The following is a 19,962-nucleotide window of genomic DNA, read 5'->3' as shown; positions in this document are numbered from 1 at the left end:
AGCATAAAATATTAGTAATGCACCTCAAATGAAAAGGAATGTTTATACAACAATTGCAAAAGTATACCTTGTGTTATAAAAGACTCGGTCCCTATTACATTCGAAACAAACTAAGTTAAACTTTGTTTTTGGTAACCCAAACTTAATACAAAACAAAACTTTACTATGTTAACTAACAAAAGTTGTTTAAGTTGCATCCCACAGACTAAAGATACCAGAAAGCATCACACCCTGAAGAGTGGGTTCTAGCACACGAAAGCTTATGTCAAATACATTTGTTAGTCTCTAAGGTGCTACAAGGACTCCTCGTTGTTTTTGCTGATACACACTAACACGGCTACCACACTGAAACCAGAAAATATCAGTATCCAGTGAAGAAACCCCCAAGCATCAAGAAAAGAAAAATGAAGTGCTTTATAAATAAGAGACTGGTCAAATACACCTCTACGTATCATATATGGACAATTAAGTTAACAATCAGCTAAAAACCACCAGCTGGACCAGGATAAACTGTCATTTAATTTCAACTTGGTTACTGTGTAAAAACAACTTTACTGTTGCTATACTACTGTATTATTGTTGTACTGTTGTATTATTGCTGTACAACATTTACAATGTGCATAACCTTGCTAAACTGTTTAACCAACACACAGGTAAAAATCAACAAACGAATGGCAGCAAACAACATGAAGGCAAGGAGAAACAAAAACTGGTTAAAAAAAATTGTTACACCGTAACTACAAATTAGTACTGGTCACAATTCAGGATCAGTAACATCGCATCCTAACTGAGGCACATGTTATTCAAAACAATTTTGTTCCATGTCTGGGTACCAATACTAAATCCTGACACAGCAATATCTGAGAAATTGGTTACTGTCCCTTCAGTAGGTTTTCTGAAAAACAACATCCATAAAAATAACTGGATCTACGTCAACTACTGGTGTATCACAGAGCAATACAATCCACAGAACAGAGAAGCTAGCAACTCCTGTTTCCTGCCCAGCAAAGCTTGCCAGAGATGACAACCAGCAGTAAGGATAACCTATAACATAAACGGGCAGTACTGTGTAGTAATTAATTACAAGACATTTATATATAAAGGTCTCCTTTGTAGTGTCACTACTCCTAATTTCTGTTTTACTCTTCATATACATAATACTGTGGAACACTAACAATGCCTATTGTAGGAGCAGGATTTTATAATTCTACTATGAGAATTTATGATTTAATTTCATCCTGCCAGCAACCCTTTTTGAATAGTAGAAAGGAATGACCCTCCGGGACACTGGTAGAAATGCATCTGACAGACTGCCAGTGTCTATACTGACCCTGGGCAGGGACAGACCAGAACAATCCTTATGACTGATTACAGTCACCCTCTTGTTTTGGGATAAGTTATAATGTCTACTATGGTTTCCTATATGTATTAAAAATTAGGCACTCTAGTTAAAACATACATTTCTCTATTTTAAGGTTTAGTTAAGTAAGAGACGGGATCTTGTATTGTGTCTTTGTTAAGGAGATTAGACGAACCTTGAAGGCCTGGGCCCCAATGTGAATTGCTTGATTATAAGATTTAGGAAGTCTTAATTTACAATGTCTTTTGCTCAATATAAAATGCGGTTGTTTGTATTCTCAAAGGTCTCTGTAAAAGACTGTTTGTGTGAAGGAGGAATGCATGCATCAGGAAAAGATAAGGTGTGAAGGCCATTGTTATAGTCAGATGGTCAAGGAAGGAGTGGAGAGACTTGACACCAGAGAACCATCAACGCGCATCCATAATGAAGAAAGGGCAGACTGATGACCCTGAGCTAAGGCTGGCATCCCTAAAGACAGGACAATTGATTAAATCGAAACCAGGACAAGATGCCCCTCTCGGAGGTGTATTGGAATGTTAACATAAAAAAGATAACACTAATTAAGAAATAACCGGTCAGAAAGTGACACACAAAATCCATAGACTTCAACAGAGGAAAAAAGACTATAAGAACAGGGTGCTCTGCCATGGGACTTTGGGTTCGTCTTGCCACACTCCAGGAGCATCGGATTGCGACCGACAGAGCCCTGCTCCCCTCTGTGACTAATCTGGCTGGCCACTAGATTGATCCAGACTCTGGACTGGGAACTACAAACATCAACTGGCAGGAGAGAGAGAGAGAGAGAGAGAGAGTGTGTGTGCGCGCGCGCTCAATAAATGCAACGTTTTTGCCTTCTCCCCTATAAAGATCCCATGTGCTTCTTATAAGTGTAACACTATCACAGTATTTCAAAACACTCAGGCTACTACTAATGATGATACAGGTGATAGAAACACATTCCTAAAAGGGCAATTGTAGTTGTTATCTGTGGCACCAAAGTAAAAGAGCCAGAGTACAACATCAGACTGGAAAAACATGGTTATGCTTGGATATAAGGTGGTGTCATATGTACATATACATATATACCTATATATGCTACAAATATATACACCATATCCATATTATTCAAATACATTAATTATTTGGGGATGATCTAAGGCTCGATCATAATACTACATTCCTCAGTCATGGTCCCAGGCCTATCATTCCCAGGCCCACCATAAGGGACTAAAAAAATAACTGGATAATAAAATCTATCAGTCGTATAAGGGAATGTGCAGACTAAAAAGACAGAGGCATGAGCGTATGGAAGGTGAAATAAGGTAACCACATAACAGTGTTTAGCCCACTGGGTTACCTTTTAGTCCATGCATTACGCTTCTCTGGGATGATGGCTAAACATCCTCCCCATAAAAAGACAAAAAGTGGGGGAATGTAGAAAGATGAGGCCCTGAAATATAAACCCTTGGTATCAGAGGCCCGGTATGAGGCCTGAACTAAAGTAATGGTCAAGACTTTGCTAACATAAAGCAAAATTAAGCTGTGAGCCAGAGGCAGGCCCTGCTCACAGAAGTTGGCAAGCAGAAGACTGCTAATTGCACATATACACATATCTAAAAGGTATCAAGTACTAACAGGATGAACTTGTGCCCGGATGGCACAAGAATATTCTGGTACGAACACACTCCACAGAGATAATGAGGAACAGGCTGACTCATTCTAAAGACAGGGTCAAAAAGATAATATGATGGATAGAGTTGTTTGTTCGAACCAGTATGTACCAGGAGAGAGACAGCACCCTAGCATGTAGAGGGGTTGTACCTCAATGCATCAGGAGTGATGTGTAACTTGTTTGTACATGTGTACAAGAATGCACCTCTGAGTGGTTGTCTTTGTCTGGCATAGGGGGCAATGGAGAGTCCTGCCACTGACTGAGCTGCGTCCATTGTTAGGGAGCATAAATTCGTAGTATATCCTGTAGAGTCCGCTGGAAACTATTACTGTGCTTCGTTTGACAATAAACTTGGCCAGGTGCCTTCATATCTTATCGGAGTCTGTGGTCACTGGGGGTTCTCTCAGGGTCTGCTGTGTCAGCTATCTGCGCAGAGCCGGGGCAGCACACAGAGGGAACACGCACGCAGCCAACTGTTATCAACATTGGATAGAGCAGAGCACCACACTGGTGACGTCTGACGACAAATGCTTGAAAGGAAAGGTATTTTGTTAATAGATTCCTTGCGGGCCATTGACTGCCATTCTGTCTTGGAAAAAGTTCTATAGGTTGGCTGTCTTTTTTTTGTGTTATGTTCTTTTGGTGGTGGTTGGCTGTGGTTCTTTTTTTCTTGGCAGGTGTGGTACTTCTTTCCCTGGCTAATCCCAAGGGGAGGTTGTACACTACTGATACTCATCTGGGGACCAAACAACAGAGATGGGCTCCTGGTACATATATCTCAGTTGTGAAAGTAGCTTGTTAGCTGTTCCCAGGAGCCTGAAAGGCTGCCTAGCCTGTTCCCCCAGGCTAGGTAGCACCCCAAGTAAATGCTGTAGGAGCAACCTGCTACCACTTGGAGCTTTTACTTAGGAAATCAGGATAATTTTAAACTTGGGAAGGGATTTATAATTTATCCCTCTGTAATCTCGTGACAGTGCAGCTTCATGGGGAGTGGAATCCTCATGTGCCTCTGGTCACAGGCTGCCTGAAATACTCAAGCCTTTAATGTTGAGGCAGTTTGGAGTGAAGAGAGAGACCCCCTCTTTCCTGCCTTTCACAGTGCAAGGCTTTATGGCTGATGATCAGAAGGTACAACTCCCATTCTTCTGCTGCCTCAAATCTGAGCCCCTTTCCCTGACAGAATGAGGGTCCCTGGGCTGAAAGCCAGACAGACTGAGTCTCCATGATGCTGCAATCTGAGGCAGGATCAGGCTTCTCTGCTTGGCCAGACATACTGCAGGGTGAGGGAGGGCTGCCGAGCATGTTACCGAACACTGCAAGAGAGATTATGACAGAGACAAACCCCAGCAAACACTCCCTCATGGGGCAGAACATCTCACTTATTTATTAACGATACTAATTGCTGCTTTGTGAAGGACACACTTGCCTTCACCTTTTTGGGACATGGAGTCTCTGGGTTTTGCAGGACTTACTTCAAAGTATAATGAGAACACTCCAATTCCCAGTGCGAGGAAGAGAGCTGTGTAGGTCCCCTGCTTCTTTTCCAAGGGATTCTGGGACTCAATTTATAAAGGGTGGAGGGGGGAGCCAGCAGCCCAGAAAGGGTCTTATTTTTATGGTCCTTTGTTACGCCAGGACATACCTGTAACTTTAGCACCCTCGTGGCAAAGATGGAGTCTGCTCTGCAGACAGTTCTGGCCAAGAGAACGCGTGTGCAGGAATGCAGCAGGAGAAATCCCTTCCACCCCAGAGCCACCTGTTCCAATGCCTCCAGAGTGAACATCCACACCCACAGGAAAAGTACAATGGCTATAAGAAAGGGAAATATTTATTTACAGAGGAATGAGAGGAGAAAAACAACAAGGGGAAATAGAGGGGGAGCAGTAAAACAGGGCTGCATCCAAGCCAAGGCCCCACGGGCCCAGTGGGAGCACAGTCTAGAAGAGCAGACACCGAGCAACGTGTCTGCACAAAAAGTTCAGGAGCCTTGAGCAAAGTTCGAGTTCAATGGTGAGTCTTGGGTGCTCCTGGTCGTCTTCAGCGCCAGTGAACTTTCCCCCAACAAACCCCTCCGGTGCCCTCTTCTGCCGCTATCTGCAAAGCCAGCCAGAGCAACCACCTCCCTACTTAACTAGCTAGCAGCCTCCCTCCTTGTTTCCAGTGCAGAGTCACAAGCCCCAGTACTCCCAGCCCCACACAGCTCTGGGAAGCTGTGATCCTGGGCCCAGCTCCGGCCTGTCCTTCTCGGGCGATTTCTCCCTGGCACCATGCTCCTCCTGGCTCCTGTCCTGGGGTGGCCCCAATTGGCCGCTCTGTCCTTCCCAGGCTTCAGGCAGCTTCTCTCTTATTCCTTTGGGAGGGCCTGCAGGCTGCAGCCTCTCTCTCCCTCCCAGGGCCAGAGCCATCCCTGGAGCTTCCCTCCTTTTCCCTCACTCTCCCCCTCCCTCCTAGGAAAAAGGTTTAAAGGGGCCATGCTCTTTAAACTCCAAAGGGGTTACATACCCCCGGGGTCGGCTGGATGAAGTCTGCATCCTCAGAGCCTCTTCCTATTCTGTGCTATCTCCTGGTCAGGTTTCCCTGCAGTGGAATCATCGTTTCTTGGGGGGTTGGGGCCACAACATGCCTGTCCGACTCAGAGCCTTGTGCCTTAGCAAAGATAGGGTTGGCTGGCTTGGTGCAGGTTGGGCATTTTTTACCTTCTGCCATGCCTGGGAATGCTGCCTCATATACAGAGCACCTTTTGGATTCAGCCCACTGCTCTGGAAAGGGGAGCTCAGCAGGGAGGCGCTGTAGCAGAGGCTCCAGGTGGCTGTGACCACCACACTGCTCAGATCTTGGACCAAGAGAAGGCTTGAAAACAAGGAACAAAAAAACCTTTAACTGCCTGGAAAGCACTTAAAAATAACAAATCTAAAAGAAAAGGACAGGAGTGAAGCAAATCACCATTTTGCTGCTGAGGAGGCAGAAGATCTGTCAGCAAGCAGGAGACAGGTTACGCTTTGAACCGTCTCTGGAAACTGCAGACAGGAGGGGAATAGCCAGGACCGGCACTAGTGTTTTTAGCGCCCTAGGCGCACGGCTATTTTGCCACCCCGTGTGCTGGTCGCGCGGCTCCGGTGGACCTGCCGCAGTCGTGCCTGCGGAGGGTCCGCTGGTCCGCGGCTCCAGTGGAGCTGCCGCAGGCATACCTGCGGGAAGTCCACTGGAGCCGCGGGAGCAGCAGACCGTCCACAGGAATGCCTGCGGCAGCTCCACTGGAGCCGAGGGACCAGGGGACCCTACGCAGGCACGACTGCGGCAGGTCCGCCGGCTGCCGCCCCCCGCCTCACCCCGGCAGTAATCCTAGTGCTCTAGGCGATTGCCTAGGCCACCTAAATGGAAGCGCCGGCCCTGGGAATAGCCTGTACATATCAAAACTGTGGGAGACTCTGGGCTGCAGAAAACAAGATTTTATCTACCTTGAAAATGATCTCTCCAGCAGCTTAGGCAGCCTTATGAGTCCTTGCCACGTTCCTAGTATGAGAAACTTGCTTCGTTACCCTCCTTCTCTGCCCCTTTTCATTTTCTGCATAGAAGCTCGATACCGCCTTTCCACTACAGAATGGTTTCTTTTTAATATTCAATTCCAGCAGCTTGGGAATTTATTCATACATAAACCCAGGCAAGTCCTCAAGCTCTCTCATTAGCAATTCTTTACACTCAACATTTTTAACTCTCAACTGATTCTAGATCTTCTGTCTGCAAGGATGTTGATTGTCATCAGCTTTGGGGTGAATTTTGTTAACTCACCAGGTTACTTTTTATTGCGATTTTTCATTGTCGCTCTCATCTGGACGGAGTTCTGTTTTACAATGATGTCCAACACTCATAGCTGTCCATGTGCACTACCGTCTCTTCAAGTGAAATTAGATTTTTGCATTTAGTTCATCTGGTCATGCAAAACAGCAGTCATTTCTCTCAGGCATCCTTCTGGGTTCTCTTTCCTCTTTCATGGTCCTCTGTACAAAGCTGCACTGGAACACTTGATGGAGACCAGTAGCTTAAAGAAATTTTGCCTCATCAGCTCTGTAACTCTTTGTAATTTTTAAATATGCAACAATGGTGCAAATCTATCCAGTGGAAGGAATGTAATGAATAGTTACAGTTACACACAGGCTTCAAAGGAAGTTCCGCTCTGTGTGAAATCCTGAAACTAGTTTCTTCTTGATTAAAATTCTCAAGTGGACAGTAGGATCAAAACTGACCTGACCTGTGGTCTATTACTTAACACTAAGAAAAAAAGATGATGAGATTTCAGATTGTGCAAGCTGCACCAAACTGCTGACCCTATCTTAAGTGGACAGTTCTTATCTTCCTATCACACAACACACTAAATTTAGTATATTTAAGCAGAAATCTTCAGTCTAGCAAGCAAAAACTCAGTCCCCCTCATTTCTTAGAAAAATCAGTCTTTTCCCAGGGCAAGGCTGAGAGCAATACTGATGCAGAATGAAAACATCTCCTTCTCACTGACTTTGACAAATACCTTCAATTCTAGCACCATCAAACCAAGTAGGATGCTGAGATGAAAAATATTCAGATCTCTCTGACCTTTCCTCAAAGCCCAGTGCAATGTATAAGGGGGGTAATTTAATCAAAGATCTAAAACCAAAAAATAAATGGCCTGAGTGAACTGGTGTATTCCCACTGGTACAGGGAATTTAGTAGATGTTGGCTAAAGTGATTGGTCTTCCAGCTAAGACCCTAAAATCCACCCTCTTCTGGGGCATCAAGTCCAACAAGTCTTCCACCCTGCTCCTGAGCTCCACTACAGCCCTCCAGGGCCACCTTTTGCTCAGTCTGCAAACTCAGCTGGCAGCTTTGAGGAGGGGCACACAAACACTCAGCAGGCATCCCAACCGGGAGTCACCCTGCTCCAGGACCCAATCTGCATGCTGTGGCTCTCTCCCTTTCCCCGGGATCTTCTGCAGGAATAGTCTTGCTCCCTGAAGCTCTGACCCCAACTGGGTTATATGCTTACTTTTATAATCACCTGATCCTTAGCCAACCAGTCTGAGCTTGGAGCTATCTGAGTCATCAGAAGTGAGGCTAGGCCCCAATTTGTCTTAAAGGACCAGCCAACTCATGACATGCACACGCAATTGCATGCATATATTTTAGGCTCTTAGAAATATAAGATGCATAGCTACAATTCAGATATTAGGGTTTGATTCAAAGTTTGAATGCATACGGTTAATTTAGCATCCGTTTATGTGCATAAAAAAACACCTATTTTTGTGCACATACATCACGTGTTACCCTACATTAGTCAGGCATGCACCAATGTACATGTTCTGTGGTGCATGCCTAACTCTGAAAAAGGTGTCTTCAAAACCTACTTTAGAGTTCTCATTTGATACCACATGACAGAATTATCGTTTCCAGGCTATTGACAGTAACTCTTTGAATTTTAATTTTGTAAATAGGATACAGATAAATGCATAGATACATAAAATATAACTACCCCACAGAGAGGATCTCTTTTTTCCCCCAGAAATAAGTGAACAGCAGCATTTGGCTACAATTGTGTTAGGTACTATGCATGTCAACAAATAAATTTTCTCAGACACTTTCGTCATCACCGAAAATTAAGTTTTAATTCCCTGGAGCGGTGTTTGTATTAATATTAGCTAATTAGTTTTGTAACTGACTTTGCAGGCTGTGTTAAAAAAAGAGAAGAGGAGGGAATTAATGTCCAAATGCTTCTCACCAGACATTTCCACACTTCAAATTATAACAAACCTAGCACGTAAAGCTGCTGGGAACTTGTCTCATGCTGAAATGACAGTGCATCTTTACTTAATCAGTCCTGGATTAAAAAACCTTATTTATCATAATCATGCCCAATAGGAGAGGAGACAAAAGCTGACCTTTAATAAGCCTACTAAGACATCATTTTTAAGAAGGAAGAGAGGTGCATGGTACACACAAAATCCGAGACATACAATGACAAGACAGCACCTTTGATTGACTATGGAGCTTTTATCATAATAAATGAAAGATTGTATATCTGTCACTCATTTTTCAAATGGTCAAATTAGACACTTGTACTACTGACTCCCGTTGTCACAGAGAAAGATCTATTCCTCTGACACAGGCTGAATGAAAAAAAAAGTTGTGCTCTCGGTAGTGTTAAACTCTCAGCACAGCCTGAAACATTGGGCTGCAGCTCTCTTTCAGTATTTATCAGAACCAGCTTCTTTATTAATACACCTAGGTAGTTATCTGGACTGCATCAAAACTGCAGGTATAAAAAAGTATGCGCAATTGCATGTCTGATTTATTCTTTCAATTGCCACTAGGGTGCATGCAAATCAGAAACTTACATGTATAAATTGTCAACCATAACTGGCCACCTGCAAGCTCAACTGTGGCTGAGCTAATCAGGCACACAAATTGACTCTCTTTGTACATGCAACCAGCCTTGAATCTACTCCTGAATCTCTCTATACGTTAATAAATTGTTGCTGGTCTTCCCTCTACAGCCTCTCTCATTTCTGCTACACATTTCTTAAGATGGTGAACATAAAGCAAATACAGTATCCACTGTGAAGATAACTTAACATTTATATTGTGCTGGAGCCTAAGAGCGACAACCAGGGTGGCTCCCATTCATAGATTTCAAGGCCACACAGAATATTATGATATCTAGTCTAATCTCCTGCATAGCAACACACCAGAGAATTATACCAAGTGATTCCTACATCAAGCATGTAACTTGTGGTTAGAGCATAAGTTAGAGCATACCTGACAGCCAAATAAATCTTCATTTAAGTTTTTAAGTGAATGAGAATTCACCACATCCTGACCCCAGATAAATTGTTCCAATGGTTAACTACCTCATTGCTAAAAATGTGCACTTGATTTCTAGCTTGAATTTATCTAGCTGGACTGAAAAGTGCTATAGTATCAGATCTTCTTTCCAGGTAGGTACTTGGTCAGGCAAGTTTTACATAAGAACGGCCATACTGGGTCAGACCAAAGGTCCATCTAGCTTAGTATCCTGTCTTCCGACAGTGGCCAATGCCAGGTGCCTCAGAGAGAATGAGTAGAACAGGTAATCATCAAGTGATAAATCCCGTCACCCATTCCCAGCTTCTGGCAAACCGAGGCTAGGGACACCATCCCTGCCCACCTGGCTGATAGCCATTGATGGATCCATCCTCCATGAACTTATCAAGGTCTTTTTGTGAACCCAGTTGTAGTCTTGGCCTTACAACATCCTCTCGCAAAGAGTTCCACACGTCGACTGTGCATTGTGTGAAGAAATACTTTCATTTGTTTTAAACCTGCTGCCTATTCATTTTATTTGGTGAGCCTATTCTTGTGTTATGAGAAACAGTTAATAACACTTTCTTATTTACTATCTGCATATCAGTCATGATTTTACAGACCTCTATCATATTTCCTCTTAGTCATCTCTTTTCCAAGCTGAGAAGTCCCAGTCTTATTAATCTCTCCGTATATAGAAGCTATTCCATACCCCTAATTATTTTTGTTACATTGGAATTAGAAAAGGTACAGAAGAGGGTATCTTTTTTGAGGTGGGGCGACCACATCTGCACGAAGTATTCAAGATGTGGGTGTACCGTGGATTTATACAGAGGCAAAATATTTTCTGTCTTACTATTTATCCCTTTCCTAATGATTCCCAACATTCTATTCACTTTTTTGACTGCCGCTACATATTGAATGGAGGTTTTCCAGATAAGTCATTCTTGTAGCATTTTCCTGAATCCTTGCCAATTTATTAACATCCTTTTTGAAGTGTGGGCACTACAAGTGCACACAATGCTTCAGTGACAGTCTCACTAAAGCTGTATGCAGTGGTAATCTCACCTCCCTACTTTTACTCTATAGTCCTCTGCTTATATATCCAAGGACCTCATTTGTACTTAGCCACCTCCCTGCGTGGGGAATGCTTGCGTAGTTGGTTATTCACCATGACCCCCATCCATTTCAGAGCCAATGACTTCCAGGATAAACTCCCACATCTTATGTGACCTACATTCAATTTTCCTGGATGCATGACCTTGCATTTGACACAATTAAAACATATTTTGTTCAAATAAGCTCAGAAGGCAGAAGCTGGCCTTCTGAAAAGATGACTGACTCCTCACCATACCTATCAGACCTATCGTGGAGGACTTTGAAAGTAAAGATAAGAGGTTTCTATTCATTGCAGTGAGAGAGGAGAAGCCAGTAGAGGGATGTCACATGTAGTACAGGGGTAGGCAACCTATGGCACATGTGCCAAAGGCGTCACGCGAGTGGATTTTCAGTGGCACTCACACTGCCTGAGTCCTGGCCACCAGTCCGGGGGACTCTGCATTTTAAATTTAATTTTAAATGAAACTTCTTAAACATTTTAAAAACCTTATTTACTTTACATACAACAATAGTTTAGTTATATATTATAGACATAGAAAGAGACCTTCTACAAATGTTAAAATGTATTACTGGCACGCGAAACCTTAAATTAGAGTGAATAAATGAAGACTCGGTACACCGTTTCTGAAAGGTTGCCGACCCCTGATGTAGTAAGAGCAATGAAGATGACTTTAGCAGCCACATATTGAATGGAAAGGAGGAAGCATCAAGGTCAGAGAAGGAGGAGGAAAATGGTGGCGGTCAAGATGATCAGGGCTTAGACAAGTTTTGGCAGTGTAGGCAGAGAGAAATGGTCAGGTCTTGGAAATACTGGGCAGGAAGAAGTGGCAAGAATTAGACATGGCCTGGTGAATGCGTCAAAACGGGGGGCTGAGTCAAAGATGCAGCCAAGATTACAGACCTGAGCAATAGGGATAATTGACGTATGTAGTATTGTTGTAGCTGTGTCGGTCCCAGGCTATTAGAGAGAAAAGGAAGGAGAGAGAATATCTTTTACTGAAACAACTTCTGCTGGTGAGACAGACAAGATTTTGAGCTTACACAGAGCTCGTCTTCAGTTGCAGGAAATTTGCTCAGGGCATCATAGCTAAATACAAGATGAAACAGACTGATAGGCATAAGAAATTAATACATTTCAAAGGACCATTCAAGGCGAAGTGGCCCATTAACACTCCTCCAGTCATAGGGAGGCTGGAAGGGAAGCAGCTGAGAGGGGTTGCTAGTGGGTTATAGACTGTTGCAATAAGTCATAAATCCAGTGTGTCTATTCAGTCCATGATTTTTAGTGTCCAGCAAAGAGAAGAATTTAAGCTCCCAGGCTCATCTTTTGAATGTGTTGTGTAGGTTTCCTTTAAGGACGAGGACTGATAGGTCAGATACAGAGTGATTGCTTTGTGAAAAGTGGTCACCCACAGGTATAGAGTTTTTGTTTGTTCTGACAGGGTCTCGTGCTGCTTTGAGTTGGGTGTGTTCTGGTCTGTGGGGAACTCGCTTCTGATGATGAGCCTGGAGAGTCTGGGAGGTTGTCTGAAGGGCAGAAGAGGATGTTCAGGAAAGATTTCTTTCAGGATGGGATCCCCTTCGACCACGGGTTGTAATTTAATGATATGCCTTATGGTTTCCAGTGTGGGGTGGTAGGTGACAACTAGGGGTTTGCGGTCCGAAGAGGTTTTATTTCTGTATCAAAGCAGGTTCAGGGAGAGTTGATGGCATTGGTTAAAATTTCCAGAAGCACCTAAGTAACTTGGAAAAAATTGTACTCATTGTTAGTGATCGAAATAATGAGGTTTTGGCCACAATCAAGCTCACTTGATGGCTGAACATTCATGAGGAGATATGGCAAAGAGAATGGAGGAAGGCAGGTCCAGAGTACAGAGGTAGATGTGCAAGTCATGGCTAGTTGTCAAGATCGTGTGTGTGGATAAGATCACCCAGAGATGGGAGTAGATGGAGAAGAGGAAGGGGCCAAGATAAAGCCCTGAGGAACCGCATCAAGAGAGGAACAGGAGAAGAGGACCCTGCACTGTACATGGCTCTTGAAGATGCGATTTGAAAGACTGGAGGGAGAACCAGGAGACGATGGAATCACGAAAGCCCAAGGATGACAAGTTCAATAATAATATTGTTTGGTTGTGTCATGGACACCCGGACGGGTCAAAAAGAATGTGGATGAAGTACTGGCCCTGAAATTTAGCAGCGAATTAGGTCACTGGAGATCCTGGTGAGAGCTGTTTCACAATGGGGAGAGTGTGTGCGTGCTGGGGAAGTGGGGGTTGGGAGAGTGCAAAAGCCAGATTGACGAAGATAAGGAATGGAATCTGAGGCCTGGAATTTAAGACAGAAGTTATACATGGATGTATTAACTTATAATGCCACTATCATATTTTGTGCATTATTCTCTATCACCACCTTGATACATCTTAACATGTCACTTTCCAAAAGGCATGTGATAAAAGGACAAGTGATTTCACATACCTAATAACCTACCATGTTTCATTACATTCTAAGCCTCCTAAAAGCAGCCTGTTTCCATTTCCCTCTTTAAATTGTCAAAAATATTTAGTTATGTTGCTCACTGGAGAGAAAACAGAGTGTTGTAAAGTGTATACTTATCTTTTCTAGCCTTATAGAACACAACAGATATGTACCTGCATGTAGAGTCCCTATTTTCACTTCAAAACACATTTCATATCATGCCAGAACTGCGTTGTTGACAAATGCTTAAAACTCCTTTATTTTGCTAGGAAAAAAATTTCTCCACATCGTTTTCATACCCCAAAGACACCTCTTGGCTTCATGAAGCTTATGCAAGTCAGTGTAGGATTAGAGACAGACTGTCCTTGTATATTTTTAATTCTTTCTAGTTTTTTCCTATATCTTCAAATGTCTCAGAATATCTTGGAACAGATTCTGAATTTGCATTACAGTGCTCTCTCAACAGAAGGTGATGCAAAAGTATTTGGTTACAACCTGCAGTAAATGTTTTTACTATAAATCTGCGCTGTCCTTCCTAGCTGCCTGGAGGTTAGGTACCATGGCATTACTTCTCTACAAAGGTTTCAAGCCATTTATTTTCTCTTAAATAATCAAGTTTTCAGCATGCAGCACCTGATTTGTTTGAGGTAATTGCTATGTCTTCAAAGTACGGTTCAGCTTCTGCTATATGCTTTTCATTCAAATGTGTACCTTGACCAGACAGCGATATTAGTTGGGTCTGGGCGATATTTGCATTGGAAGTAAAAATGATATACAGTCAGGTATCATCTGCATCATGCTGGTAATGAGACCAGAGCATCTTAGAATTTCATACAACATATTCATGTGCATATTAAAAAGAAAGGGGAAAAATCATCCGTGTGTGACTCCACAGGTGAGCGCTCCGGAGACAGAGAAGTAGTTGTCCATTTCTGTAAGCATCCTGAAAACAAAGACTGGGCTCACTTCAGAACTCACCTGCCAAAAAGAGCTGCATCTCAGAGGAGACAGTAACATGGTCTCAGAATGAAATATTGCAGACAGGTCCCAGAGGACGAATATGGAAGTCCTTCCCTTACCCAGGGGCAGGAGGTGGCCATCCACTCTCTGTCCCATGGCCTGGCCAGAACTCCAACGGTAAAGAGACTAAAATACTGGCTGTATTAGGAAGCAGCTAGGATTATCTTCCCTAAAAATGGGAGATTTTACATTGGACCATAGACTGCAAGGACTGATGGGGCCAAAGATGGTTTCTTGAACTGGACAAACTACGGTAGGTTTTCCTTTACAAAAATGGTATTGACAATCTGTCAGAAGTCCTACTCTAGATACTCCTGGGCACATTTCACTGGATACAATAGGCATGGAACTGAATCATAGATGGTCACTTAGCTTTCAGTGCATTTAGAGTGTCCTGCCCCAGTGATGTGTCAAATACTGTAGTGTGTTTTCTGTCTTGAATTCAGTGGTGTTGTTAAAGACTGTACGAAAGTAATCCTCTGCAAGTAGTCATTCAGCTGTGAGGCAGCTGGGACTGAAAGTGATTTGCTATTTGGAAAAACGCTGCAAGATGGAATTTAGCTGCTACAATGGAATCAGAACATAATGGTTAAACTGGGTCAGACCAATGGTCCATCTAGCTCAGCATCTTGTCTTCTGACAGTGGTCTGTGCCAGACGCTTTAGAGGGGATGAACAAAACGGAAATTTTGAATGATCCATCCTCATCATCCAGCCCCAACTTCTGGGAATTTAAGGTTTAGCGACACCCTGAGCATGGGGCTGCGTAAGAGAAAGGTCTTTTCTCTACTATGGCAGTAGCACAGTATATTTCTGTTAAAATTCTAACTGAATCTGACAGTTTCAAGACACCATTGTGCCAGATTCCTTCTTTCCCACTTCATCTGATGCATATTAGAGAATCATGGTACTTTGTAGTGGCTATGGGGAGGGGGGAGGTGTGTTTATAGTAGTGGCCAGTGTCTGATCCTACCACCTCAAAGTATTCATGCTCTGTGACCCAACGATTGGGTAATGTTTTCATAGAACTGGCTCTTCTCCCAAGAAACCAGAACAACTGCCATGTTTAGAGACAAAACAGAAACATTTGAAACCAGATGTCGGACTATGTTACAGCCATTCTGAGTGAAAACCCCTTAGAAACTGCACATCCAAAGATCTAGAGATACTGAATTGATATTAATTACTTATTTATTTTAATAGTTCATTTTTAAAGGTAGCCCTGATATGACTGTTTCTCGAGAACCAGTAAAAAAAAAGGTTCTTGGGGTGCTATCCCAAAGTCTAAAACTTAAACACAAACTTTACACAACGAAGGAAACAGAAACACGGGGTGGAATGCTGTCTAAGTTCTAATTTCAGTCTGTAGACAACTGCCTCTTACTATGTAACATCTGATAAGTGACTTCACAAAGGAGTCTTGAGAGTTGTACCACAGGCTGGGTTTAAATGAGTTTCCCTAAGTTTTACAAGTATTTGTTTAAAAAAAGGAAAAGTCAACGGCACAGACATATAGGCCACAACAAGGACTGAGACTGATAATGTTTTATAATGAAGCCCATTTATAATGAATTCTGATTCAAAGGAACAACTCTGTATATAATTATCATAGAATATTAGGGTTGGAAGGGACCTCAGGAGATCATCTAGTCCAACCCCCTGCTCAAAGCAGGACCAATCCCCAGATTTCTACCCCAGTTCCCCAAGTGTCCCCCTCAAGGATTGAACTCACAACCTTGGGTTTAGCAGGCCAATGCTCAAACCACTGAGCTATCCCTTCCTCCTTGGGTTTAGCAGGGCCGGTTTACTCCCGTCTCTGCTTAAGTCTGTAAATAGCTCAGGGACAGTTTTGCTGGTAAAACGTCTCACACAGTTTGTTTAAAATACTTGTTTCCACCTCCCTATACACTATATAGACTTAAGCTTACTGTCCTAGGGAGCCCAAAGCACCAGAAGAAAGCAGGGAAGAGCAATCTCTCGCCCCCAAACTTTTCCTGCTTTCTCCCCTCGTTCCTTCCTCTGCCTTTTGTATCATCTTTCTAAGGGCCTAACAAGCCTCTTCATTCACTCAGCCCATCAGTTAGACATAGCTCTAAAGTAATTAGGCCTGCTCTAAAGTAATTAGAGTTGCAGTGACCAGAGTGCTGGCTAAACTGCTGCTGCTGGTCACAATAAGAAGGAATTTAATTCCCAATTTGTTTCAAAGAACTACAGTGCCCTGCATTTTTCTCCTAGTGTACTGTACATAATACAATTATACTGTATACAATAAAAACCACACTTTGACTGTTTCACTTTCCTGTATTCAGTAAAACCATAATATAGTCAAGTTATTTCTATACTCTTAATATTGATAACGTACTCTTGGATTCTCAGGGGCTAGATGCTCTACTAGTTCAAATAGAGAGAGAAGAGAGGACCTTTCAGAAAAAAAATGCTGACAAGCTGCCCATCAACCATAATCACATTTGTAAACATAGTATAATGCGAAGATACTCCTTCACTTCCATTTGTGACTTAACAATGTCCCCATCCCCAAAGGATAACTTCACACCAGGGTCATTTTCCATTTACGCTCTCATTAAATGTCTCAACTCCAGATGGAACACGGTATATTTCTCACCCTACATTCACTATAAACCCTGATTAACCTTTTATTCAAGAAGACAACAGTAAATTGTCCATTGAGCTCTAGCTTTCTTTCTTGCCAAGTTGAAGGGTGGAGGGGGAAAGCAAGGATGATCAGTGCTAAATTTAGCTACCTTTGGACAGCAGGTAAAGTTTCAATGATTTAAATTATATTATGTAGAGTGTTAATTTGTTTGAAAATATTAAGTAACGTTATCATTAATGTTAAATATCTAGTAACAGAAACAGCATCTTATGTTTGACAGAAGAGGAAGGTGGAAAAAAATCATCATGAAGCAGGCTGTTGTATCAAATAATCAGAATGGGCATTCTCAAATCTAGCAATGCAACTTTATTTACATACTTTACTGTGAAATAAAAATAAATGTGGATCCTTGAAGATACGCAGGAAAATAAGCACTTATCCAGAACTTTAAATCTTCAAAGCACTGTAAAAATTAATCCTCAGCACACCCGTGAGGTAATTACACATTATCCCCACATTGCAGCTGGCAACTTAAGCAGATAAATTAAATGACTGACCAAGACCAAACAGCAGAGACAAGATTAGAACTCAGAACCTCTAACAATTCTGTGCTCATTCCTTAACACCATACTATCCTCTTTCTTCCCTATCACACATTTAGCCCACAGCTTCACCTGAACAAAATTATACTTTCCACTCCTATAGCACCTCCCATTTGAGTTCAAACGTGCTTTATAGATATTTACGAAGTTAGCCATAACTCTCCTGCAAAAGATAAGTATGACTATTCTTATTTAAAAGACAAGGAAACAGAAGCACAGAGGGGCTGCACATGGCCACACAGGAAGTTTATATAGTAGTTTGGAATGCAACCCAGACTAACTTGCTCCAAGTCCTGTATTTTATGTGGAGATGCATCCTTTCCGATTATAGCAGCACTCCATCATATAAGCCAAGGGTAGGCAACCTATGGCAAGGGTGCCGAAAGTGGCACGTGAGCTGATTTTCAGTGGCACTCACACTGCCCGGGTCCTGGCCACCAGTCCAGGGGGCTCTGCATTTCAATTTAATTTTAAATAAGGCTTTAAAAATGTTTAAGAAGCTTCATTTTCTTTACATACAACAATAGGTTAGTTATATATTATAGACTTATAGAAAGAGACCTTCTAAAAATGTTAAAATGTATTACTGGCACATGAAAACTTAAATTAGAGTGAATAAATGAAGATTCGGCACACTACTTCTGAAAGGTTGCTGATCCCTGATATAAGCAATAAGACATGATATGGCATGTAGCATCCCACATTGTCACATCTATGGTTTGTTTTCCTAGTATTATACTTTTGGAATAACATAAGGTTGAGAGGAAATACCTATATATTGGCACTTTTAAAAATTAGAAGTAAAGAGACCTGACTGAAGGAGTAGGTCACAGGACTGGGTCTGATGATTCTACATAGCAGCCAATTAGCCAAGTTATAGTAGACAAAGGTAGCATATTTACATGTGCAACCCAGATGGAAAAATTAGAGCACTTTACTGAAAACAGCAAAAGTTAGTATGGTGAAAAGTCATCACACATTTATCAGAGACATAAGCGTATGAAAAGTGCATTTCCAGTGTGCTGTGATATACTTTTCATATTCTGCATGAAAGAAAGGGAAGAGGGGAGCCTGGCTGGGATCTCCATAAAGTGGGAGGAAGAGCAATGTTATGGTAGCCTGGGTGCCTTTTTCAAAAGTGTACCCTTAACTCTCAGCTATTCTGCCCCTCCCGCCTCCCTTAGAATTACAATATTTTCCCACAAACCACTGATGTGGTCCTATAACTTTAAAGTGAGAGTTAGAGCCATTCTGCTACAGAGGCAGTTAAACTACAATTAGCTCCTGCCTCTAACACTCCAGCAAAGGAGATGGGCTATAATAGCAAGCTTCTGATTTTCAAATTTCCAGACTGGTTGAAAAAACCCAATCCTACTATACACTGTTCTTATGCTTACAAACTCTGGAGTCTGAGTTTCTGGAACACAAGATGTTCCCCTGCCATACTTAGTGCATGACTTAAACTGCAGAACCAGGATAGCAACATAGGATGGCTTTCCATCAAAATGCTAATCAATGTATTTTATTATATATCTCTGCAAACAGAAGTCTATATGCTTAACTGAAGGTAAATACTGGATGTGTATGACTAAGTACATGTAAGAGATACACAAAAGTGGCACATTAGAGAACACTCAGTACTGTCATTTGACCTGCCTCTCTTCGTCGGGATGCCCAGCAACTTTGTTTAATCTTCCAAACCACAGCAGCCACCAGGAGCAAAGACAGGAAACAACTGTAGAGGAGAAAACACAAATACTTACTGTCCCCATTCAGAATACATCAGCATTTGAAAGCTATAACAAAACAAAGGCTCGATTAGTCCTTTGATGAAAGGCTAGTCCTCTGATGAAAAAAGCTATAGCAGTGCAAAGTGCTTTGCAAACATTAAGTCTCATTAGGTACCATGTCCACTTTACGGAAAGATAAACAGGAGACAAAAAAAGGTTGTTAAAGCAACTTGCCCCAGGTCATACAGCAAATCAAATGACAGCTGTGATTAGAATCCAGAAATTCTATTAGAGTTTAAGACAATAAGGCGGTAAAAAGTGAATCATAAGGACAATGCTACACAGCAATCTTTAGCACTATTTATTTTAAATGAAAAAAAAAGGAATAATTTAGTATTCAATATATACATCAGACAAAACTAATATAGTTTTTCAAGTTTCATGTGAAATATTTTAGCAAATTAAACTATGATTATTAGAATTATTTTTCAAACAAAAAGTATGTACCCCAGTGTTACATACATCATCAGACCTTACTTTCATTAGCCTATATTGAATCTC

At 42.1% G+C, this 19,962-nt stretch overlaps 2 protein-coding genes and 1 long non-coding RNA gene across 6 annotated transcripts in view; 1 reads left to right on the top strand and 2 right to left on the bottom strand.

The window, feature by feature from the left end:
- The window catches only part of LOC127046411 (uncharacterized), a 632,746-nt gene that overhangs the window by 236,820 nt on the left and 375,964 nt on the right, over positions 1-19,962 (top strand). The gene's annotated exons all lie outside the window — the stretch shown is intronic.
- ATRN (attractin) overlaps positions 1-19,962 on the bottom strand; it is a 384,706-nt gene that overhangs the window by 173,775 nt on the left and 190,969 nt on the right. For all 4 annotated transcript variants that reach the window (XM_050943298.1, XM_050943297.1, XM_050943296.1 and 1 more), the window contains exon 26: positions 19,328-19,406. In XM_050943298.1, the coding sequence (XP_050799255.1) occupies positions 19,328-19,406 (79 nt within the window). The remainder of the gene's footprint in view (positions 1-19,327; positions 19,407-19,962) is intronic.
- Positions 4,681-7,750, bottom strand: LOC127046468 (uncharacterized). The gene is made up of 3 exons (XR_007773102.1): positions 6,491-7,750; positions 5,535-5,882; positions 4,681-4,841 (listed from the first exon to the last, which is right to left on the bottom strand). It is a non-coding gene; the product is annotated as an uncharacterized LOC127046468 (long non-coding RNA).

This window comes from Gopherus flavomarginatus, chromosome 3 (genome assembly GCF_025201925.1).
Source record: "Gopherus flavomarginatus isolate rGopFla2 chromosome 3, rGopFla2.mat.asm, whole genome shotgun sequence".
Taxonomy (NCBI): domain Eukaryota; kingdom Metazoa; phylum Chordata; order Testudines; family Testudinidae; genus Gopherus; species Gopherus flavomarginatus.
Note: the sequence above shows the minus strand (reverse complement) of the source record. Positions and strands in the feature narration are given on the sequence as shown.